This window comes from Primulina tabacum, chromosome 2, assembly GCF_025594145.1.
Source record: "Primulina tabacum isolate GXHZ01 chromosome 2, ASM2559414v2, whole genome shotgun sequence".
Lineage (NCBI taxonomy): Eukaryota > Viridiplantae > Streptophyta > Magnoliopsida > Lamiales > Gesneriaceae > Primulina > Primulina tabacum.
The window spans coordinates 53,505,563-53,530,713 of record NC_134551.1 but is presented as its reverse complement, the minus strand read 5'-3'; the positions used below and the strand labels follow the sequence as shown (position 1 = coordinate 53,530,713).

Genomic DNA, 25,151 nt, shown 5'->3' with positions numbered 1-25,151 from the left:
TTATTTTCCGCAAATAATATTTGATGCATCGGTGTGAACAAAGTGATACCTTAGTTTGGTAGTGTTTGATCTGTTGGGATTTGGGAATTCCTTTTTCTTCGTGTTCACTGCTGCGGGAGTCCTAGAAGACCCAAACATCAGAAAAGTTACTTTAACACTCTGGTTTCGCCCGGACTAGAATTTTAATCTTTAAAATTTTTAATATTGTAAATTTATATACTCGGGCTAATATCATATTATTCTAAAATTATACAAAATTTACCTATAAATTTTTTCAAAAAAAATTGGATCACCTGGGCATCAAACCAAAATGAATAGCTGAGAGCTCTGCCTCCAACAGTGATCTTGGTTTACGTATGCTTATGGCTGAGGCAACAAAAATAATTCCAAAATGATTTCGAATCACAGCACCCACGCTATATTTACCAACATTATCATTAAATCCAGTATCGACATCAAGTCGCCACTGCCCCAACGGAGGAGGCACCCACCTCATATCCCTGCTATTCTGCACCTCCCCTGAAGCTAAATTCCAAGCACATCTAGCTGTTCTAAATTACTCAAGATATGACATTACCCACTCAACTTTAATACATTTATTGGGAATATGGCTATTATGTTTTAAAATACAAATCTCTTTCCAAATTGCCCAAGCAAGCATTGCAAACAATTCAAATTCAGCAGGTGAAACTTGATCCATTAGGTACATCCCACGTGATATCTTAAAGAGTACGTATTTTTTAACACACGTCGTTTTTTCTAATAAGCACGGATATGGAAAATGTTAATTTTTAAATTATATTAATTATTTAATTTAATTGTATAAAAATATACAAAATAATATATTGGTACACTCGTTCTATTTTATGTATAATAATGGTATACGATATCACCAAATTATTCCCAAATTAAACCTAAATCCTCTCAGCTTTGAACCATCCTCTCCCCCTTAAAACCCTAACCTAACCTGATCCTATCCAATTTTCTGGGAAACCGAAGTATTGCCAAAGATGGGTAAGAAGCAACACAGCAAAGACCGGATGTTCATAACGAAAACGGAGTGGGCCACCGAGTGGGGGGGCGCCAAATCCAAAGAAACCGGAATCCCCTTCAAACGCCTTCCTTTCTATTGCTGCGCGCAAGTATCCTTTTCTTTTTGGCCTCCCAATTGCATAGCTTGCGTGATTTTAGTGGTGCTTATTGATTAATTAATTGATTGATTATTGCAGTCTCACGTTTACCCCGTTTGAAGACCCTGTTTGCACAGCAGATGGCAGTGTATTTGAGACGATGTTAGTTATTTACTGCGGTGGAGCTTCTGCTTTCTCTTGCTTTTTGTTTTTTGAATTTGAAGTTGAGGAACTCTGGTGTTGATATTTTCATTGGATTTAGGTATATAATGCCGTACATCATGAAGTATGGGAAACATCCGGTAACTGGATCTCCGCTGAAGCAGGAGGATTTGATTCCTCTCACTTTTCACAGGAATTCTGAAGGTAAATTATGTGTTATGTCATTGGTTTTGAGTTTTCCTTCTTATTAAAGTTTGAAATTTTTGCAGAGGAGATTGTGGTTGAAATATGTCCTGTTCTTGGTTATTTGAATGAAATACGGGCAGTTTAAATCTTGTAATTTTATTTGATAATGCTAGATATCCACTCTGTTTTTTAGAGTTGTAAATGATTTATATATGAAAAATAATTGAAAAATAAGTTTTAGCATGGACTTATCAGCTAAAATTTCACTTCTCTGCTGCTTGAACGTTGAGTTATTTGAGTTTAAATTTTATGTTCCTATCATAATCATTGTATGTTGCTATCTATCTCTGGTACTTTATCTTTCTATTCCTCGATTGTGGCATTTTTATGGTTCTTTGAGGACCCTGCTCTGGGTTTGAGATGGGGATTTCTGTATTAGTGGCTAGTGGTGATGGTGGTATATATCTGAGAAGAAAGGAGAATGGAGGACACAGTAAGAGATTTTGGGCGACAAGAGCAAAAGATATATGGGTTTGGGGATTGGTGAAGTGGGTGGAGTTGGATCACAATCTTGCTGAGTTGACAAGATTCAAGCTTGACTGCTCGAGTATTTTGAAGATGCAACTTTGAGCTCAAACTTAGTGGTTGTTTGTGAGCTTATTTGTAAGCCTTTTAGTTTTCTAACACAAGTTTCTGTTTAATCAGGACTTATTATAAATTTTTATCCATAAACTCATGACCATGCTCATGGACTAAGCTAAAGTATTGATATTTGCACCTTCTGATTGCAAGCTAAGTGTAAATATCTTGAGTCTTTTAAGCTCTAGCTCCTGCTCAAATTTGGAAGTCGAGCTCAAGCTCATAGTTCCACGGTTTCAACTTGTTTACACTACGGTGGTGGATGGGCATAGTATCAAACCTCGGTGGGAAGCATAATTAGTATGGTTGTTAGGCACAGTACATGGATATGTTCTGTAGTTTTGAATATAGCCAAGTTTGCTCCTGCTATTGTTGTAGATAATAAGCTCAAGAAAAGATTACATGAGCCAAACTATCTAATCTAGTAGGAACTCTAGGAAATTTCAACTGTGATTTCCTAATATTAGAATTTCAGGTTTCTTCAAGTTTTAAACTTCACATTTATTATAGTGGGTTTAATACTATTCTCTTTTCGCAGGAGAGTATCATTGCCCGGTCCTGAACAAGGTTTTTACTGAGTTCACACATATAGTTGCTGTGAAGACCACTGGAAATGTGTACTGTCATGAGGTACACCCATTGTTGGATTTTCACAAAATTTCTCTTTTCCCTGTTGATATGTTCATTCATTAAGTCATTGTTGCTGCCTAGGCTATCAAGGAATTGAATCTCAAAACCAAGAACTGGAAGGAACTTCTAACCGATGAACCATTCACCAAGCAAGACCTTATAACCATTCAGGTGGAATATGTTGCACCACGTGTTTTTCACCAAATTGATAAAATCTTTAATTAAATTTAAATATTGATTGGAGTTGGTAACAGTATGTGTCTGATTTTCATGAGTAGAATCCCAATTCACTTGATATCAAGACTCTGGTGGATTTTGATCACGTCAAGAAAAATTTAAAAATCGACGATGAAGGTTAGTTTCTATAGTTTTTTTTTTGTTGTTAAAACGCCTGCCTTCCCTGTTTCTTGGTTGCTGCCACATTATATTAAACCATCATGTTTCTCCTGTGGTAGAATTGAAGAAAATGGAGTCCGATCCGTCTTATAACATAAACATTAATGGGGATATCAAACAAATGCTTAAAGAACTCGGAACCGAGAAAGCAAAGGAGATTGCATTACATGGTGGGGGCGGAAACAAAGCAAAAAATGAAAGGGCGGCGGCCCTTGCTGCCATTTTAGCCGCAAGATCACGTATCAAGGACAACGCTGACTCAAAGAGCGGTGAATTGCCCAAGCAGACATACAGTATAGTAGATGCGGCTTCTGCTGCTGTTCATGGAAGAAGTGCGGCTGCTGCAAAATCTGATGCCGGTGATAAAACTGCTGCTCGAATAGCCATGCACATGGCTGGTGAAAGAGCACCAGTAAATGCAAAGCTGGTTAGTTTTGGTTTTTGATAATCATTTATATTATGTTCTCTTTGCATCTCAAAGATGATGATGATAAGGTGGATGTGTGGACATACAAAAATGGGTAGACTAAGAAACAAGTATCTTCGCCTATTGAAGAAAAAATGATGGAGACACGTCTGATATGGATAGGCTAAGAAACAAGTATATTAGAGAAAGGTTTGGAGTTGCGTCTATCGAAGAAAAATTGAGGGAGGCACACCTGATATGGTATAGACTCTTACAAATGCGACCGATAGAGTTAGGAGATGCGAGACCATGACTAGTATCCATAGACGAAGAAGGCTACAAAAAAAGACTTGGATAATAACGATTGAGCATGATATGCATTATCTTAATATAGATGATGAAATAATAAGAGATAGAGCACAATAACGAAGTAGGATCCATATAACTGACCCCATTCAATGAAATAAGGGATTGTGTGTTGTTATTGTTGTTTTCTCTTTGCGCTAAAAAACATATGTATATGCTCTGATCTAAAATCTTGGCTGATTCTATGCACAACCATTTAATTTGTGTGGGAAAGAATTGGGTTCTTTAGTTATGCTTGCTGTTTGGGTTCTTACTTTTTATTTTTAAGATGCTGCCTTTTCTGATTATTTATGTGCGAACATGTAAAAAGATGAAGACCGAAGGAAGAAGTTAGAAGTGTTAAATGCAGCTCTTGTTCTATCTTCCTTTTTACACATAAAATTCAAAACGTTAGTGAATATTGCATCTGACGCTGTGCATAGGGAAATCAGAGATCAAGATGAAAAGTAATAAATGCTGTTTTTCATCTATGCATGGGCACTGTCAAGCTATCAAAACATTCTATCTTGAGTTTTGACTTGATTGTTCATCAATAACCAGATATTTTAAAATGTTAATTTTTTTCTTTCTTTGTTGATGAGATTACTTATTTGATATTTCTTACCATCAGTAGAGTGCCATTTCTTTGCTATCCTCTTATGTAGTTTGCTTGCACTGTCTTAAGAGGAGGTATGATTAACTTTGATACTCCTTGAAAATATTCCAGGTTAAAAGTCGCTTCACAAGTGGTGCTGCTTCACGATCTTTCACCTCTACCTCGTATGATCCCGTGACTCAAAATGAGTATGAATATGTTAAAGTTGAGAAAAATCCCAAGAAGAAAGGTTATGCCCGGGTTCAAACTACACATGGTGATTTGAACATTGAGCTGCATTGTGATATTACTCCAAGGACATGTGAGAACTTCATCACTCTGTGTGAACGAGGTTATTACAATGGAGTAGTTTTTCACAGAAATATTAGGTACTTGAAATAATCATTCAACAACCCTTCTAAATTTTTCTTTTACTCTTAGGACTTTAATATTAACTAATGCTGTACCCAATGAGTAGGAACTTCATGATTCAGGGCGGTGATCCTACTGGGACTGGGAGAGGAGGCGAGTCAATTTGGGGAAAGCCCTTCAAAGATGAACTTAACTCCAAATTAGTTCATTCTGGGAGAGGTGTTGTTAGTATGGCAAACTCAGGTCCTCACACAAATGGTTCACAGTTTTTTATATTGTACAAATCTGCAAATCATTTGAACTTCAAGCACACAGTTTTTGGAATGGTCGTTGGAGGGTTGACTACCCTTTCAGCGTTGGAAAAAGTACCTGTTGATGATGATGACCGTCCTTTGGTTTGTAATCTTACTTTCTTATTATCTGTTCTCGCCTTCAGTCCCTAATTTGCTGTTTTAACCTTTGTGTGGATGCTCAACGTTAATTTTTCCGGTTGTTACGTTCTTGGTTTTGAGCTTCTATTTCCGCTTTTCCTGTTGCCTTTTCAGGAAGAAATCAAGATTATAGGTGTTGAAGTATATGTTAATCCTTACACAGAATCTGATGACGAGGAAGAAAACACCGGTAAAGAGAAGACCGCTGCTGACGACGAAGAAAATGTTAGTCTATGATTGTCTTGTTGCAGTGATTGTCATTTCATGATGAAATGACTTTTTCTTCAATTTTCAAATGACAACTTTTTTGTTTTGTTTTCAACATGTTTTTTTGGAATACTTTCAGGATAAGATAGGCTCATGGTACAGTAATCCTGGTACGAGAACAGCAGAAACTCCTGCTGCGGGTGACGGTGTTGGAAAGTACTTGAAGGCAATGATTGCTCCAGCTGCATCTGTCACCACCCTAGATAGTGATGTGCTTGCTGGGTCTGCTGTAAAGAAGAGAAAATTTGGCAAGTCAACTGGAGAACTTAAAGATTTTTCTGCTTGGTAGGATTTCCTTAATTTGTGTTATTTATCTGTCTCCATTGACTTTAAAAAATGTGACACCTTGGAAGAGAAGCTGGAGAAAAGGGTTGATAGCTTAGATTTTAGTCGTTACGTCTGCATTTAAAATAACAGTTTTGAGATATTGTAATATCTCTCTAATGACCTTTTCATCACCGAATAAAATTTGTGTAATTTATCACTGTAAACTTTTGAAGAGTTACCTCAGAACGCGAATTCCATGATTGTTACTGGTGCTGTTTAGGGACTAAGATGTAGTGGTTTTGCTTAATACCACGACTTACCCATCCTTGCGTAATCTTGGTGATTTAATGCAGAATTCAATAACAGGAAAAATATGTAGCACCGAGAAAATCCATGTTTTTGACTCTCTACTTTGATTTGATAGGATACTTTTAATCATATTTGAACTTTGGATAGAGCAGACTGACTCATTTCCCTACTGTATTGTGTCTCCTCACATTGCGAACCTCTAATTTCCTTATTCCATCATTTATCGAGAACATGGTTTCTATGTTCCTGTAATTGCTCAATCACACTTTTAACTCTCAGGCTATAATTGGTTGTTGAAATTAGTATATGCCTGGTCTTGAACATCATTTTCTTGCTGAAATCTGTCAGAAAAATCTGTAGTGTTCTGGTTTTAGAGTTATATGTGATCCATTGCTTCATTAATATGCTTCCCCCATTTGGCATAGATCACCGAAAGGTGGTTCTGTTTAGCTCCCTTTGCAAGTTAAAGTAGTGACCACGTGAATGCTAATATGCTTGATTCCATAACGGCCAGAAAAAGAACGATATTTTTAAGCTGGAGTTTCCAGTTTCTTGTGCTATAAAATCTTATTTTTATCGATCATTAATAATATCCTAGCGATTTCAGAGCACGAGTTGTGTGACTGACTTTTAATTGTGATAAAATTTAGTAAGTTAAGATTCATTTTATTTATCTATTTTGCAATTTTTTTTATGAGTTTGTTTAAATATATAGGAGGTAGTCATTCTAATACCTGTTCTATTAAATGATGATAAATATATGTTCTCACACCATCACATTGTTAGCCCCGAGTCTAATTGACGTCACAAAATAAATAAATAAATAAATATTACTGCTACAAACACCAGGAATATAAGAAAAGATTGGCGGCTTACGTTCGACGACGGTAGGTGGAAACAACTGACGGTATTTGGTTGCATAAACAATTAATTAAAGAATGTAATGTACTATTAAGTGTGAATGAATGTATATGTAGAAAAGTGTGAATGAATGTATATGTAGAATCTCTAACACGACGTGAATGAATCAAACCGTTTGGGAGCTAATTGAAATTTCGTTCGGTTTAAAACTCGTTCGAAATTGTTAATTAAAGTTATTGAGCTCGATATTATGGATATTCAACTCGTAAGTTCGCGAATTTGAATTCGGTTAATTTGTTGAACTTTGAATGTACAATTGTCTCACATTGGTCAAGTTAGTGAAATGGAGAGAGTTAGAATTTTAAATATGTAATCCTTTAATGTTTCACACATACAATTTTATAACAGAAAACAATTAAGAAAATAACCCAAAACCACTTAATTGATTCCCAAAATAAGGAAAAAAATAGACAAACTTAGACGAGATTTGTACACAACTAGCACGATATATTGCCTTCTATTTGATGCATTTATCACCAAACCTAAAAAAAAATCTATAATCAAACCTGCAAAAACTACAAAACCTAAATATCTATTTTCCAAAGGGACAAATGCATGACAAAGTTATAACAAAGACCAAAAAACTTGAGGACTTGGTTATTTTTTCCAGGATGCCATTCTCCTCGTCCTCTCATTTTGATCAACCCTATCGAAACATTTACACCTTCGTCTCTATTTACGTTTCGGAAGTGGAACAGACGCGGCTCTGCCCGGTGGCTGTGAAGGAAGCCATGTATCCTCCTTTTCCATGTCTAACAAGGCAAATTGATTTTGGAAAGTCTTTTGAAAGCCTTGTTTCAACTTCTGCTCATTGATCATCTTCCGCTGCTTGGCCAAATACAGCTGCTGAGAGGATATTTCTCCGCTTCTTTCAATTTGAACTGGAGGTGGTGATGTCAATTCTGACGGGACCATGCAATCTCGATTCTGTTGTTTGATGGGAATAAGAGGAAGATGTCATGGATTAGAACTTGACACGCGAGTCAACGGGAAATGCTTGCAAGAGACTAAGTTAAATCTGGAAATATCTATCATGTTTTAGCCCACATGAAGTAAGAAAAGTTTAGAAGGTTCCGAAACACTCACTAGTTTTGTAGAAGCAAGTGAATTCGTCTAGGTTGTTCCTGAAGTGTCTTGATCATCCTAGAATCTTGTTGCAGGATCTAGAATATTCATGAGTATTTTGTGATTGTATTAATCTAGAGTATTGTAACAACTTGGAATAATCTAGACTCATGTAGTTGTGCATAGAGTAAAGCATTCTAGAATCTTCCTATTGTACATTAGAAACTATACATTTTCTTTCCAAATCCGTGTTGATTTCTCTTGTACTCTTGTTTGATTAAGGCTTCCCACGGTGCTCGGATATAAAGATATTGATTTCTCTTGTACTCTTATTTGATTAAGACTTACTCAAGCATCTTTTTGAGAAGATTGCCCGTGTGTTGGACGGTGTCGGATATAAAGAAACAGCACGTGACAAAGAGGTGGTGATGGTTGCGTTCCCTTGATGATGCTCCGTCCCTGAGACAAGCACACAGCAGTAGAAACCTTCGCAAAAAGCTCCATACTTACTCCACTTTTTGCCCCAGAAAGTGGAAGATATGGCAGCGGTAACATCCCCTGCATGCTGCTTCGTGGGGACAAGAGAGTGCACCCGCACATCCTCCAGCATTGCTTCTCCGTTATTAGTTTCAAAAAGTGGAAGAGGAAGTGGCGGCAGCGGCGATGACATCTTTTCGAGTCTGCTCTCCTCTTCCACCACTTGTGGCGGCAGAGGGGACGGCTCATCCTTCACTTCCACGCATACAGAAAAGGGATCTTGATTTTTTCTTCCGTGCAATCATCCCGTTTTCTCTCTCAGAAAGTGGACTAAGAGGAGGAGTTTGCAGCGACGGTGACATATGTTCGATGGGCCGTCCAGCCGCTCCTCCTTTGCCACTGGTGGCGAGAAAGGGGATGGCTCATCGAAACTAAAATCTTTTCGATAGAGATAGTACGGCGGAGACTTGCATATTCAGAAAAACGGTGGTTGATTATCTTGAATTATAGCAGGAAAGGAAACTTTCTAGTATGGTAAACACAAAGGATAAATAAACATTTAAAAATATAAATCATTGTTACATGATTTTGGTTATTTATAATATCTTTTAAATAAGATATGACATCATCATTTAATTTTTTTTTAGAAATAATTTATTGTTATATGATTTTGGTTTCTTATTATAAATTTAAAATAAGATATGATATCATCTTGTAAAATACTAAAACTACCTTGATATAGATGATGAATCCGAATTTGGAATTCAATCAACGAGTAGGTTTTTGTGACATGGTCTCACGAATCTTTATCTGTAAGACGAGTCAACCCTACCGATATTCACAATAAAAGGTAATACTCTTAGCACAAAAAGTAATATATTTTCATGGATGATCCAAATAAGATATCTGTCTCACAAAATACGACACGTGAGACCGTCTCACACAAATTTTTTCTCAACTAATACCCTACACTAATAACATAACAGCATGCTTCGTTGGATTTATGGATGTAATGAGTCAAGAATGAAATGAACGGTATAGCTTTTGGAACGAGAACAATCAAATTCGAAAGCTTCTCTTTGTGGTGATAATATCAAAATATCAAGTCGCTCAATCATCTTTATCTTGATCAATTTTGAGTTTTATTTACTAAGTAAATTTTTGTTTTTTCACATTAATTTTTATTTTTAGCTATTTTGGTCAAATTACTAACATGTAAGCAAATAAGTCATCAAGTTTCGATGTCGTGTCAATATTTATAAAGTCACATCAGCATTTTCTCATTTCACATGAACATTTATACGAAATATGATTGAAAATTAGGTATATCAAAACTAAAATTCGAAAACTACTGTGGACCAATCTAAAATAGATAAAGTTAGCGTAGCAAAAAAAATTGTTAACCCCACTAGTCTATCCCTAACTCTCTAAACTCTAAATTATTGGATTTATTACTCCCTCCATCCAAAATCTCAGCTAGTTAACAAGATTCCAAAAAAAAAAAAAAAAAGATTTCAAATTCTTCAAGATCCTCTACTTGATTCAACCCCTCAATATATACCCATTTCAAAGTTAAGAAAAAGCAAACAACTCCATATATATTTCTCTCTCTTCCACTTTAACAAGCACGTACAATTACCAATTGAAACAAAGATTCAATTTTTATTTTCATGTTAATTAGGTCTGTACATTAGATGGATACTTTGTTTCGACTAGAAAGCCTCCAATCTGATCGATCCTTCAACTCCAGCAGAACTTTCGGTGGCTCTAGATCTTCTAAACAATACCTACATCATCAAGATCAAGAAGAAGAATGCTATAACATTTTCATGGATGATGAAGATTTCTCCTCCTTTTCTTCCAGATACTACGATCCTTACCACCACCAACAACAGCAGCAAACGTCCAACACCACCATGCCAACCACGTCCACTGGCGGTGCCACCCCTTCCGAAAACCATGCGTACGGCCCACTCACTGATAAACTCTCTAACAGTTACTCTGCGGCACGTGATTTAAGTCTTGAATTTGCAGCCTCACTTTCTGGGCAAAATGGTAAGTGGGCTTCTGATATTCTCTTGGAAACAGCGAAAGCTGTTGCACATAGAAACACTGGTCGAGTGCAGCAACTCATGTGGATGCTCAACGAGCTTAGCTCGCCATACGGTGATGTCGATCAAAAGCTGGCTTTTTACTTTCTCCATGCCTTGTTCTGCCGCATGACGGATTCCGGTGAGCGTACGTATCGGACAATGATATCGGCATTGGAAAAGAATTGTTCTTTCGAGTCTACAAGAAAAGTGGTCTTAAAATTTCAAGAAGTTAGCCCTTGGACTACGTTCGGTCATGTCTTTTGTAACGCTGCCATAATTAACTCTTTTGAAGGTGAAAGCAAATTTCACATAATTGACATCAGCAACACCTTCAGTACGCAGTGGCCTACTCTTCTTGAAGCCATAGCCACGCGCACACAAGAAACTCCACATCTGAGGCTTACCACTATCTTGACTACAAAATCTGGCGGCACAGGGGTGCAGAGGGTGATGAAGGAGATAAGAAGCAGGATGGAAAAGTTCGCGAGACTCATGGGCGTGCCCTTTGAGTTCAACGTCGTACATCTTGCAGGCGACTTATCCGAACTGAATTTAGCAGAATTAGAAGTCAAAGAAGACGAAGCCCTAGCCGTAAATTGTGTAGGTAAATTACATTCTGTAACAACAGGTGGTAATCATAGGGATTTTGTAATGTCCATGTTCAGGATGCTGCATCCTAGAATTGTTACAGTTGTTGAAGAAGAAGCTGATCTTGATGTGGATGTAGATGAGGATGATTTTCCAAGGAGTTTTCAAGAAATTTTACGTTTTTTTAGGGTTTACTTTGAGGCCTTGGATGAGAGCTTCCCAAGAACAAGTAACGAACGTTTGAGGCTGGAACAGGCAGCCGGGACAGCTGTAACGGACCTGATAGCTTGTCCACCGACGGAGTCAGTGGAGAGGCGGGAGACGGCGGCTCGGTGGTCACACCGCCTGCAACGCGGTGATTTTAGACCGGTTTCATTCAATGAAGAAATTTGTGCTGATGTGCGCGCATTGTTGAGGAGGTATAGAGAGGGATGGTCGATAGTTCCGTGCTCGGATTCCCCCGGAATATTCCTTTCTTGGAAGGATCAGCCGGTGGTGTGGGCTAGTGCATGGAAGCCTTGATGACTATCAGAAATAGCGCGTGTAAATGTAATATGTTGTTTTGAGCACATGCCTCGTGCGAGAATTAAGTGCATGCAATCGATGAAAATATTTTCTTGTAGAAGAACAGGAAGATGGAACAGTTTTCTCGTAAGTCATCCTTTGTTTGTCTTTGCCACAATATTAATTAGTTTAGTTAATGCTAGTGTCTTAACCAATTGATTAAATGGAAGTGGTCCTAGGATTGTTGAGAAGACGTAAGAAAAGGAAAAAAAACATTTGTGAAGATCAGTGAAATAGACGAGCGTTTTCGGAAATCTGTGCAAATGTTATTTACTTTCTTGCCTTCTTCTTTTAATGGTTCACATCTTTATCTTCTGATGAGACTTGCCCCCTCCTTGTCTGCATTTTTCCACCCACTGTCTCTTTCATCCTTTTTTCAGATTGTAGAATAACTTCTTTATAATAATACAGTTCCCTTTATGGGGATTCTTCGATATATTGATTTCAGTCTTTGATTTCTTGGATTTGAAGGTTGACAGGTACTGTCTATTATTTCCCACATTGTTTGTGGAAGCAAGTTGAAAAGAACCTGTTATTGTATATTTCCAGTTATTTTGCTTGTGGAAAAAGTGCACTTCCAGAGTAGACTACGGATTGGGGCCATGTAATATCTTATTGTATATTTTCGAAAATTCAATTTTTGCATGCCCTTGGGCTGGGCCGTGACCAAGTTATAATTGGGACAAAAATAAAAGCTTGCTCAGAAAAGTTGATTAAACATTTAATTATAAATTATCATAACTTTGATTATATTTTATAAATAATAACTTCATAGTTATTTAACTAAATTGAAAAGTATCATTTCAGTATATTTTTTTTTAGCAAAAACTTGAGTGAGACGGTCTCACGGAGCGTATTTTGTGAGACAGATATCTTATTTGGTCATCCATGAAAAAATATTACTTTTTATGCTAAGAGTATTATTTTTTATTGTGAATATCGATAGTATCAACCCGTCTCACAGATAAAGATCTGTGAGACCGTCTAATAAGAGACCTACTAATTTTTTTTAACCTCAATCAACAGAATTTCCTACCATCTACACAAATTAAGATTTGAACCCACGACATTTAGATATTTGACCATTTTATAGTTTTTCATGAATTTCAAATATATTTTTTATTTTATTTTTAGAAAAATAAGACAATAATTTTTATATCATATTTTAAATTAAGTATCATAAATTTCAAAATCAATCTATTTGTGTTAAGTAATCTAAATATATAATTTCAATTCAATTCATCCATTGCAAATGAGGTTTTTGGCAAACCATTTCGAAATTTTTTGATGGTTAATTGTGATTAGCAAAAGAATTGATCCAACCTAAATCTGCTTCTTCTGCCTCGTTGATTTAAAACCCTAATAAATCTTCTCCGTCGCTCCAATCTTTTTCAGATGCTACTCTAGATAACGCATCCAACACTATCTTCCCATTATGTCCTCCGTCGTCTCGAAAATACATTCCAAGCCCCTTGCCCGAACACTCTTCTTCCGTACACTCTGCGCCGCCACTGAATCACGGACCCAGAAGCTCGAACGAATCGCCGACGAGCTCTTGAATCTCGACAAGATCGAACGTCATGATTACGTCATCCTGTTACGCCACAAAATGGGTTTACATCGATACGGTCCGGCGCCATCCGCATCCGGATTGCAGTCCCCTTCGGCGGCCGCTGGTGGATCATCCGCCGCCACTGATGCGGCTAAAGAGAAAACAGCGTTCGATGTGAAATTGGAGAAATTTGACCCCGCGGCAAAGCTTAAGGTGATTAAGGAGGTAAGAGGGTTTACTGATTTGGGTCTTAAAGAGGCTAAGGATTTGGTCGAGAAGTCCCCGGTGGTGGTTAAGAAGGGGGTTTCCAAAGAGGAGGCTGAGAAGATTGTAGAGAAGCTCAAAGAAGTTGGTGCCACCGCGGTATTGGAATGACATAAAACGATATCGTTTGCAGTTTAGGCATAAAGGTGTTAATTTTGTTGTCCTGCTAATGTAGAATCAGACGGGTTGTGTTTCATAAAGCAATTGAATTTTTTTTGAATGAATTATGAGGCGTGCACTAATGATAAGAGAAAGCCGGTGGAATATATATTGAGTTTCTTTGGTTGCTAAGTATTGTATCTTGGTTCTTTTTTTCTCGAGACTCTAATGATGCATATACGGCTTTGATAATCTGTATCATGAAATTGTTCTATTCGACATCTCATGTTCCCACATTGGGATACGGTTCACTTAAACAAGATGGAGAATATTTTGCTTTCCTGCTTAATCATTTTAGTGTTTTTGAGTCGGGTAGCGTGATTAGGGAAGCCCATTGTTCATGTTGCAGTCTGAGGTAATTCCCAGTTGTTTTCTTTTTCTTACGTTTGACTCTTTTAGAACATCCAAGAGCATCATGAAAGGGGTCGACAGGTATAACAGAGGGGGAATGTAGAGTTCTGATCCAATGTTCTCGCTCTCTGTTTTCATTTTCTTTATACCAAGCTAGTCTTTGACAAGATAAGGTATTTCTATGTATATCTTGGGCGTCATGGTAAACTATGTTGCACACTATGTGAATGTCCTGTACAGAAAGTTGTGTGATAGAATTATCCTACTTTTGTGCTCCGCCTGATAGCAGCAGACTTGTCCAACCGGATCATTCTCAAGGAGTACGTCCATTTATTTCCGAAAATTGGAAACTGAGATTTTGAGAGCTGATGAACCTAAATGTTTTCACATGCAGCTAATTCAGATCATGGTCACGAAACCATGACCTTCTCCATGATTGTCAAACTAGGTAACTTGTTTAGGCTTTAACATTAAGATTCATGTGAAAGTGAAATTTTGATGCCAAAAATAAACTATTTTCCTAATAAACATAAGGTCGATAGAAGTTGAACATGTGAGAGAGTTTTGTCCCCTTTCTTCGTGCTGACAGCATATTTTTATGAATTTACGATAGTATTCATAATTATTCAAATAGCATTTGCCAATTCTGAGATTGCAAAGAGTCAATGGCGCACAACTAGCTGTATATAGTTCTTTTTATTCGACAAAATCATGCAGCTGACAATAATGGCTTGTTCTATCCGATCAAACCATGCTGGAGACAAGCTTAGTGCATATTATGAATGAAATAAATGTTTTATCACGGCCTGTAGTGTCATTAGACTCTTAACAAGACTAACAAGGTACTCTAATATCAACCTTGGTAGGAATAAATTTGATGAACTCAAACTATTTACGAGACAAATATAGTTTCGATTTACATTTCTGCTACTTAATTATATTGTAGGAACATGGTCGCAAAAGACTAGCACAATGATATCAAGACTTAACTGAATGAATTACCCTGCCTCATATCGGGAATGCACTCAGTAATTATTGCCACTTGATCTCTGCACATGAAAGAAAAAAGGGCTATCAGATAAAGAAATAGTTTACAGGATAACATGCAAACCAAACTTACCAAAAATTGCAGTAGTTACAACTTCCAAACTGAATGTCGCACGAAATGTTTTTCTCCCAGAGATCAGGGAAACAAATTTTACAATTTTTTTAAACTAATGGTAGAACCCGAAAGTCACACTCTAGGAAAGGGATAGATTGAGTTCACCAAGAATCAGAAATTGAAAACAGTCAATCGGCCAGCCTTTTGAACATTTGAACTTGTATTCATGCCAACATGATTTTAGAAAGCCCAAAGTGCTACAAACTACCTCCAAATGTGTTGTCGATCAGTGTAAATTGGGCCCAAAGTCATACATGCTATGAATTAAGTTTATGATAGCATATAGAGTATCATAGCAAGTGCTCAAATTCAAGTATTGACTTTACCAAACCCGGATATGTCACAATTCAGCGCCTTCTGAGCTGCATCAGCAACACAGTGTGCTGCCTCCGCCTCAGCCTCTTCTGCTTCCATGACAGCTGCCTCAGCTACTGCAATTGCAGCTTCCGCTTCCGCAACAGCTTGTGCAGCAGCTGCAGCAGCCTCTTTAGCAGTCATGCTCTTCATCTTCTCCAGGTCCGCGTCAATCTGGGCTTTAGTAAGAATCACAAGACCATCTTTACCAGCATCCGAAAGATTCTTCTTTGCTCCATTTGCATGCATCAAAGTAGGGTCTTCCCCTGACGACCATGGTGCGATTCTGTAGAGATTCCTCACCTGTCCAATATTAGATTATGATTTGAAACAAGAAAACTGGCCAAATCTTTTCTTGAAAGAAGTACCTTAACCAACCGTCTATTTTCAGTCAAAAGTTTCAAATGTCTAGCCAAGGTACTTTCAAAGTCTGGAGGTGTCCAGTGATGCTCCTATCACACAAACATAAATATCAGAATTTGAAAGAGGCACAACCATAGTGGATAGACAGAAGTGACAACTATCTTGAAAAATCATGTTTTGGGAGGCATTATGTTAGCAAGGGTGAAGAGCATACTCCACGTCCAAAAAGACTATTCTACTAGGTGGGAACCTTATAAGCCATAATAGACTTGGGATTGCAATATATTGACACAAAATTCAGAAGGGTGATACGAGCCAAAACTTCAATTCTCCTTAAACTTTAGCTAATATAAATCAAGCAACAATTCCATTTACTGCCATCTTATTTTTTTATTCATCGGATGACAATAATACCTCTATGTACTCAGCTATTGAATGTCGACTAGATCCTCGAGGTTCCTTCAACTTTGTTACAGCCTCCAATATAAGATCATCCAGGCTTGACATCTGTTTTGTGGAAACAGAAGCCTGGAATTTTTCTTGACATTGTGTGACGGGAGTTCCATAAAGCACTCCATAATCCTTCTCAATTACCAAGCTTTGACTGGTGCCTTCTTCTTCTTCTTCACGCTTGGGAATCAATTGATTCTTTTTATGTGTGGTCCTAGCCCTATGCCTAGACCCCAATCCCATTTGTCCTGCTCCACAAGTGAACACAGACATGAAAAAAATATTTACAAATAGAGAGAACAATTCCTATGTTATTCATAACAAATAATAAAACTAGGTAATAATGGTTCTTGTTATTTCACGGTTCACACGCTACATCAGACAACAATGGGCATTTTTTGTTTATTCAAAATAAGAGTTTTCCAGCTCAATAATGATCTTTCTTAAATTGACAAAACAGGTGGATGCAACGAGGGGGATAGACCATCGCTAGCAACGAAAAAAATTAAATAAATTTTTATGCGTAACTTCAAATTTCACGCTCAATGCTTCAGATCATCCTTCATTTCTGCCCAGCCCCTCTCTCCTCAATTCTGAGGTCCACCCTTGATTGCCACGTAGCAGAAAAGGAATTATTTTTTACCTTCAGGAACGAGATCTCAAAACTCTACTAAATTCAACATCTTTAAGGATGGTACTCCATTTTCCCACCCCATACTGTTGAATGCCTGCTTTAAGAGCCGCTTCTTCTTCTGATGTCCATTTCTGCTTCGGAGCACCCATTACCAGAAGCCAAGAAGTTTCACAAACAAATCATCTGTAGATACGCACCCTGTTGTTACACCTGAAACATGAAGACACATACCAAGACCCATTTTTTGGTACCAGAAATATCTACTAAAACTTGCAAATATCAAACATAAAGGATAGCTGCTTTCAAATTAAATTAAGCGGTAGTGACATTTTATATAACTTCCGAAGTTGCACGGATTGGATATTATATAAGCTGACTCCTTCAAATGGTCAAAATCTTGATCTCTCAAGAAGGATATCTCAGGAAGCAAAGAAGCAAGCAATCCAACAAAAAAAAAAAAGTTAACAAGAAGTTGAAAACAACGCACAATTCACCCCATTAAGTCGGACTTCTAAGCAAAAAGCTTGGAATGATGATTAATCCCACTCTTATTTATCACTAATCGAACAACAAACAAGGACCCAACGAAAAATGAAAGCAAATTATTAAAAATTTTAAAATTAAATGTTCATAAAAAAATGTGCTCGAAAATTTAATGGGAGGAGAAGAAGCCCCCGAAAATAAAATTTGTATTAAAATCCAAAAGAAGCCCCCGAAAATAAAATTGCGCAAGTTTTCATGCGTGGTCAAGAGATTTAGATTACCTTTGGCGAACAAGGAGGAGAATTCCGGTCCATTTGAAAGACACACGCATGAATTTATCGAATCCCGACTCTTGGAAACGAGTCCACGACGATGAGTGGAAGCAAAAAGAGTGTGAGCTATATTTTCTTATTCATTTGCCATTCTCCTTCCCTCGACACACTTCCTTTGTCGACCTGGAACAGTCTTGGATTAATATAATTATTTTTAAACTAAATATAAGGGAAATTAACCCCAGAGAATTTTCTTAAAATGTTGTCCATTGTTAGATTATAAACATAAGAGGATATTTCTCTAAAAACTTACCTAATAATATTATATTCTTCTTAACATTTATAAACACAAATGTATTTATAAAACACACAAAAAAAAGCTATTTTTAGTTAAGGATGTCTTGGACTAGCGTCTCCAAAGTAAAGAGTAAGTCAATTGTGAGACTATTTCATATATATCTCTGAGACTCATGGAAGGAAAATTAATATTTTCAGTATAAAAAATAATATTTTTTGATACATCGAATCGGATAAGAGATCAGATAATGTCACAACATTTTTTGTATAATATAAATTCCATTTATGTAGGTAAATTAAATCATATAGATTGAAAGCCGTCGTTAAAAAAAGGGATATTTTTATAAATAAAATGCAATACGTTCGATCGGCAATTTAATCTTTATTGGGGTTTTTAATTTTTTTTTTTATTTAGTGTCTTGTTTTTGGCCCCGTTATCTGTTTAACCGCAATAATTTCCGGGCCACTCATATATGTTTCTTGATAGATTAAAATCTCTTTGCAAGGTTAATACGTATGCTGCTGAACCAATCTTACATGTTAGCTTCATTCTTTTTTTTGGGGAAAAATATAATAATTCAATTAGCAGACCAAAATAACTTATTTTTAATCAATTGAGTACGATCGGCTGATTTAGTCAGTTCAATCGATAATGAAATCGACAGATTACACAAATTTCGCATTAAAAAAAAAAAGAACATACAAATTTCAACTTGAACGCATTCAGAGCCACACTACATTTATTTTTATTAAAAGTGCAATAAATTTAATCCTCCCAAATTCAAGGGCACGGTGCAACTTCGGTTGCAATTTTAGTAATTTATCCTAAGCAAGGCCTCACTGATAGATATGCTGGAAACAAACAAATTAGAACTTTGTGAAGTTGTCCTGCAAGGTACAGCCATTGTCTACCTCCCTATAGAGCAGATAATATTTATTTGAGTCGGTTACAATGAACTATAGCTTCTATGTCATTGTATTATCCTGTGTGTATTGCGATGTATAGTTGAGGACAGGGTTCAGGTCAAGTGAAAGAACTGTTAAAGCGTATTCCCATCATATCAGGTGATATTCTCTTCGTGTAATACTTTGATCTACGTGTTAAATTTATTATTTTCCTTCTGTGCTCTGGTATGCAATCGATGGAACACTCGCAGAAGCCTCGCCTTACAAACCTGTCAAAGATGAAGTGAGAACACACATGATATTAGGCAACCTGAATCAGGAATGCATACCAATCTTCGGTTCGTGTGGTCAGTAGGAAAAGCATTTGCAGTCCAAGGGAAGATGCCTTCTTCTCGATATAATCTGCACATTCAAGTCATGCCATCAAAATGATTGAACAATGTCAACTCGATATGAAATGAAATATAAAGAGTCTTACCGAGTAATTTGTCTCCTTGTCCCTGCCCACGGCACTCAGGAGAAACAGCAATAGCAGCTACCTCTCCACACTTTTCTTCAAAGAAAGGGAAAAGAGCAGCACAAGCTATAAGGTGACCTTCCCTTTCCATAACTATAAATGAATCCAATGCTCTGAGTAGCTGACATGCAATGAATACAATTATCAAAGTATACGAGGGCTACTTTAAATTGTTTCAAATAATATAAAGATCACAATCATTAACCTCTTCTTGAGACCTTTTTATCAATACACCAGAATCTTCTAAAGGTTCCAAAAGCCGCTTGATTCCTTGAAGATCAGCAACCTTAGCCGTTCGCATCCCTTCATAAAGATCGCTGACAAATTAATATCAAGTGTTAGCAGATAATATCAACATATTTGATCCCAACTTTTACTGTGATACACTTTTTTCTATAGTTTACCGAGTAAAAGGTTCCTTTCAAAAGCATCCCCTATAGAATACAAATGGTATCCAAAATGTGGTTTACCTTGCCACCATTGTGCCTACACCATCTCTTTGAAACAATTCCTTCAGTAACACTCCACCAATTGTACCATCCAGAAGATGGACTCGTTGAACACCTCCCTGGTAACACACAGAATCAAAATTATAATAAAAAAAGTTAATAAAAATTAATAGGATCGGTAAAAATGTAGAGCAAACAAAGGCTGCAGCAGCTAATTCTGGAGGCTTACTCGACAAACAAAGGCTGCAGCAGCTAATTCTGAAAAGTAACCATTTAAGCGACTCAACCTTTCTTGCCCTCCAATAGCGAAACCTTGTTCACTGGTCCAAAGCCCATTCCCATTGTCAAATCCAACACCATTCTGAAATTTTGGAGCTTGATCTAAAGCCTTCCCATTTGGAAAAGAAAACATATTGTTTGAATCGTCGTGCACACCACAGGCTGAGTCTTCCTGAGCAACAGCTTTTACATAATTTGCAGCTGTCTCGCTTTGTTTAGCTCGTTTACGTATTAACATGTCTGCATCTTGAAGAGTTAAAAAGCGTATAAGCCTTCCTTGTTCATCCAGAATTGGTCCATCTATGATGCAAATAAGTTTCTCCGCTCCGAGAGCCAAGGCAGATGCAGTAGCAACTTCATAAGTACTGCAATGTTGAAAAGCAGGTACCATTGGATATTAGGACTCACTTGCTCATTGGCATCGCCAAAAACTAATTAGCAATTAATATTAACTCAAACGACAGTCAAAGTCAAGAAAAAGAACCAGCAAAAGTGTTACAAGAGCACATATTTAAATAACTTGGGCGTTTCAGTGAAAAAATTAATCAATGAAGAAAAATGTTTATAACTCAATCAACCACCAAAATAAAACATATAAATAAGCCAACCCAACATGGAAAACAAGCTATCTATCATGGATATAAAATTTAAAAAATCAATGAAGACAAGTGAAAGAAATTAGCCTACGAACAAATTATGCAGAAGTAAATAAAAATCATATCAAAAGCCATATGATATAGCATACTTGCAATTTAATACTTCTCCGGAGCTTGAATAACCAAGATTGTTCAACAGCACTATGCAGTCTTGATCAAGACTCTCACGAATGCGAGGGACGTCTATTTTCTTTACTTCACCAGTTGAAAGATAATCAGTTCCCTCCACAACTCCTCGTCTCTGCCAAAGGAAGAATATCAAATGCCATCAATACAAAAAGGAAACCCCAGTTGAAGACTTCCTCTAAAAGAAATTTAACCAGATTATGGTAAACACATAACTTATTATTCAATACAAGTCGGAAGCTGGAGAGTGGAGACCCGATATCCTCACCTTAGCTGCCAGAAAATTACCACTAGCAACACTGACACCGTCGTACCAACGGCTGTTGTCACCATGCCGTCGGATACCGCTCAATGAAGGTCCAGGAGATAGCTTGGCTTCAATCATACTACAAATCCTTCCAGCTGCATCCATTGCAGCCCTGAGAGACTCAGGTTCGGTTATCCTGTAGCTACCAACATACTTGGGTTCCGATCCTAAGACAAAACATGCATATTTATATGAACAGAAAGACAAATCAAATACGTATTTGCACATCAGCATGAACCATTTAAAAGAAATTTAAAGATGATTGGAGTCAAAAAGCTTTTCATGGTTCGAAGTAAATGAAGTCCAGCATTATGAAAAGGTAGCATCTTAATTTTTACTAGGATATATGATAAAATGTAAACTTCTCTGACCTCTTTCAGCCAGAAGCCTGTCGATTTGGACATGGGTCCCAGGAACAAGAACAAACTTTATCCCTAACCCATGAAGTAGAGAAATATCCTACAAACAAGGCTTCATCGATCAGACAACCCACCATCCCAAAGCCAAAACCTAATCCAGCTTACTACTAAACAAAGAGGCAGCAGCCTTAGCGAATTAACATAACACCAGGTAAAGTCTCCAAAATTCAATCTTTTGTCCCATGAAGTTGTGAATTAACGGCATACATCAACAGCTCATTTGAAATAATAAAAAAAGAAAGAAAATATATCGTGCCATGAGAATAGGGTCCAAATGTGGGCTATCGACAATTTCAGCAGATATCAAAACAACGAAAGTACTCCCTCCGAAAGCTATAAAGTACGGCCACGCCTCTCGAAAGAAGCTCACGACCAACTCGTCTTTAACCGAACTACTCGCTTCGATTCCCGAGCTTTCTGTTTCTCCTAACACGTTAATCTTCTTCCCTCGGCCATTCTCCCCAGAAGACGAGATTTTCGCCGATTGAATTCCGGCAAACTTCTTAATGATCCTACCATTGTCAAATCTCAGCCCCCAAATCGAGCAAGGAGACAAGAATGGCTTTCCAAGGTGGTGATCGTTTTGAAGTGAACCCGTCAAAGGGCTCGCAAAAGACGCTGACATGCTATACGATCCTACGTGAAATGGATTGAAACCCTAATCTAAACTATGAATTGAGCTAGGTTGCCAGAATCTCCAAAAAACGAGTGGATTTTTAGTTATGTATTCATGAAACTTTATAAAATAATAATAATAATTATTATTATAATTTGAAAGAAAAAAGAGAGAGAGAGGATGTTACAGAGATATGTAGTATATTGTTAGGGATTGTAATTTCATCCCAACCGGAAAATTCGATATTTGATCTGAATGGAGAAGAATATGGAAGAAATTTTTTCCCCATTAAATGAATGTGTGATCGGTTATGAAAATTTTTGGGTATAAAAACATAGACGGATGTAGTAACATTCTACTCATTTATATATACATATATTTATGTATTTATTTATATTAAAAAATATTAATTATAATTTATTTTTGAATGACAGTAGTTGGAAGAAATCGATAAAATTATTACTATAAAATTAATGTAATTTTTATAAGATAATAGTGTTGGAATAAATTATTTATAATATTTTGTTATTTTTTATATGATGTTTAATTTGTTATCTTTTTGTATTTTTAATCTTTTTCTTATTGTTTTCTTCAGAATTTGGTAAATAAAGATAGTTTTATCAAAATAATTCAAATTTGAAAAAATGCAATTATATGTGGTAATAGGATATTTGGGAAGAATATGAATATTCAGGACTCCGACAGCTATGGGGAGTTGCAGATGAAAGTTGAATACCCGACGGATATAAGAATGAGTATAAAGTTAGATGCAATAAATGAGGATGAGAATGGAGTTGGGGACATAGGCATGAAATCATACCCGAACCCGTATATTGTCATCCTATATATTATATACAATTCATGTTTATTTACTTCATTTTATTTCTTTTGTAGGAATAATTCATGCTTATTTATTTAATTTATTTTTGAAAAAATTTGGGTCATGACTCGAATGTGAAGCTATCCCAATCTGAGACAAAGATATTACTGGACCCCGGGCAACTAAATACTATCTATATTTACTATATTATTATGTTTGAAATAATTAAAGTAACTCGTTTTTATGTCATTGTTTGATTTTTTATAAACAAAAAATAAGTAACTCGTTTTTATGTCATTGCCTGATTTTTTATAAACAAAAAATACATTTTTTCCTCAAATCAAAACATCTTATGTTTTGTTTAATAAAAATATCATAAACACATTTTAGTAAATTTGAATCTTATCTATCTAGCATATACAAATGAAATACTTCTTATATTTATCTATATTTTGAAATTTTAAATTAAATAATTAGATCACTCATAACATAAAAAATTATTATTAAAAAAGTTTTTTAAAACTTTAAATTTTAATATAATATCTCGAACTAACACAAAAAATATTCAACATTAAATTTTTTTAATATGCATGTATAGTGTGCCAAGGGACACTAGTGTCAGGCGTAATTTAATTTTGATAGAAAATTGAATAAAAAGTTGAACCAACACAAGATTTCGAAAAGTTTAACTGTAATAAACATAAGGCGGCATAAATTACAATTAATGAAACCAAGATTTGTACTTACATATCATTTGATGCAGAGTAGGTCTTTTGTGACACGATCTCACGAATCTTTATCTGTAAGACGGACCAACCCTATCGATATTCACAATAAAAGTAATATTATTAGCATAAAAAGTAATATTTTTTCATGGATGACCCAAATAAGATATCAGCTTCACAAAATACGATCTGTGAGACCGTGTCACACAAATTTTTTACTTTGATTTAATAGTGATGCCAATATGCAACGTTTCGCCAAGCATATTAAGTTATCGAACCATCTTGTCCGCAAGGGCAAAGTTCTTAAATAGGATTGACAAGTGCAAACTGGAAGGGATTGTTTCACCCTGCCTGCACGGGTGCCTGCACGGGCAATGCCAGCAAGAGTAGGGTCGAGTAAACCAACTGGAAGCATGAACTGCCCACACATAAACCAGTGAATCACTTATTTCACTTTGCTTAATCTTCGGGTTGCTTAAATAAATAAGTACGTGTCATGCATGAAATTCTTCGAAATTCTCTTCGCTTTCCTCCTCCTTTGACTGAAAGAAGTTCATTTTCCAACTGCAACAAGACAAGAACAGAGAGGCATACCTGGAGAATGGAGGTCAAGTACGGACCATCAACAATCGCACTGGACAGCGCCACCACCATCGTACAGTCTTTATTTGCCACAAAATACGGCTGCGCCTCCTTCATCGCCTCCGCCCCCGTACGACTTCCCGCAGCACGGCAATTCTTGGAACAACACCTTGGGAGGGAAAGCTTTCCCTTCTTATGTTTTCGACCATATGGAAATCCAATCTTCCCTTTCAAATCTGCCCTTCTGAAATTTGTTTTCTTCATGGCTCGGGAACTGAAGAAACAGAGTTAAAGACTTTGCCATGCACATGTTTTGAATCGGTAAATCTAGAGAAAAGGTTAGAGAAAAACTATAAGGTGGTCCAAAAGATGCAGCAGAATGTTGATATTGGATATCTGATCAAATGAAGACAGCCGTGTGACTTTGAGCACCTGTGTTGATGCCTGTGAAAGACACGTTCATGAATTAAATATAACGATAGAGCGTGATGAGACCACACTATGGCCAATCAAAATCTGCATCACATATTGCGTCCAAAAAATATCTGCATCACTCAACAACTCA

At 36.6% G+C, this 25,151-nt stretch overlaps 5 protein-coding genes across 9 annotated transcripts; 3 read left to right on the top strand and 2 right to left on the bottom strand.

Moving 5' to 3' along the window:
* The first annotated feature begins 881 nt into the window (after positions 1–881).
* On the top strand, positions 882–6,160 carry LOC142536984 (peptidyl-prolyl cis-trans isomerase CYP65). 3 transcript variants are annotated; one of them, XM_075642494.1, is made up of 11 exons: positions 882–1,138; positions 1,230–1,292; positions 1,393–1,496; positions 2,656–2,747; positions 2,829–2,918; positions 3,026–3,101; positions 3,203–3,570; positions 4,622–4,878; positions 4,968–5,256; positions 5,407–5,517; positions 5,639–6,160. In XM_075642494.1, exons 1-11 carry the CDS (start codon positions 1,011–1,013, stop codon positions 5,846–5,848), a joined length of 1,788 nt encoding a protein of 595 aa, XP_075498609.1. In that variant the 5' UTR covers positions 882–1,010; the 3' UTR covers positions 5,849–6,160. The 3 variants fall into 3 exon arrangements, with proteins under 3 accessions (XP_075498609.1, XP_075498610.1, XP_075498611.1); XM_075642495.1 differs by having other exon boundaries at positions 1,003–1,142; XM_075642496.1 differs by having other exon boundaries at positions 1,003–1,142; positions 1,230–1,309.
* Positions 6,161–10,239: 4,079 nt separating this feature from the next.
* Positions 10,240–11,879, top strand: LOC142538082 (protein SHORT-ROOT-like). The gene has a single exon (XM_075643523.1). It carries the CDS (start codon positions 10,293–10,295, stop codon positions 11,799–11,801), a length of 1,509 nt encoding a protein of 502 aa, XP_075499638.1. The 5' UTR covers positions 10,240–10,292; the 3' UTR covers positions 11,802–11,879.
* A 1,236-nt stretch (positions 11,880–13,115) lies between these two features.
* LOC142538081 (uncharacterized) lies at positions 13,116–13,925 on the top strand. The gene has a single exon (XM_075643522.1). It carries the CDS (start codon positions 13,279–13,281, stop codon positions 13,768–13,770), a length of 492 nt encoding a protein of 163 aa, XP_075499637.1. The 5' UTR covers positions 13,116–13,278; the 3' UTR covers positions 13,771–13,925.
* Positions 13,926–14,943: 1,018 nt separating this feature from the next.
* LOC142536983 (single myb histone 1-like) lies at positions 14,944–17,274 on the bottom strand. Its single transcript, XM_075642493.1, has 5 exons — positions 17,142–17,274; positions 16,463–16,746; positions 16,054–16,137; positions 15,658–15,988; positions 14,944–15,218 (listed from the first exon to the last, which is right to left on the bottom strand). Exons 2-5 carry the CDS (start codon positions 16,739–16,741, stop codon positions 15,202–15,204), a joined length of 711 nt encoding a protein of 236 aa, XP_075498608.1. The 5' UTR covers positions 16,742–16,746; positions 17,142–17,274; the 3' UTR covers positions 14,944–15,201.
* Positions 17,275–18,772: 1,498 nt separating this feature from the next.
* On the bottom strand, positions 18,773–25,031 carry LOC142536980 (putative amino-acid acetyltransferase NAGS1, chloroplastic). Of its 3 annotated transcripts, XM_075642489.1 has the most exons (11): positions 24,599–24,716; positions 24,027–24,097; positions 21,796–21,883; positions 21,386–21,591; positions 21,081–21,232; positions 20,286–20,700; positions 20,078–20,175; positions 19,813–19,924; positions 19,569–19,728; positions 19,420–19,492; positions 18,773–19,359 (listed from the first exon to the last, which is right to left on the bottom strand). In XM_075642489.1, the coding sequence occupies exons 4-11, from the start codon at positions 21,527–21,529 to the stop codon at positions 19,209–19,211; spliced, it is 1,305 nt and encodes a 434-aa protein (XP_075498604.1). In that variant the 5' UTR covers positions 21,530–21,591; positions 21,796–21,883; positions 24,027–24,097; positions 24,599–24,716; the 3' UTR covers positions 18,773–19,208. The 3 variants fall into 3 exon arrangements, with proteins under 3 accessions (XP_075498604.1, XP_075498603.1, XP_075498602.1); XM_075642488.1 differs by lacking the exon at positions 24,027–24,097 and having other exon boundaries at positions 24,599–25,031; XM_075642487.1 differs by lacking the exons at positions 24,027–24,097; positions 24,599–24,716 and adding an exon at positions 22,100–22,562.
* Positions 25,032–25,151: the final 120 nt, after the last annotated feature.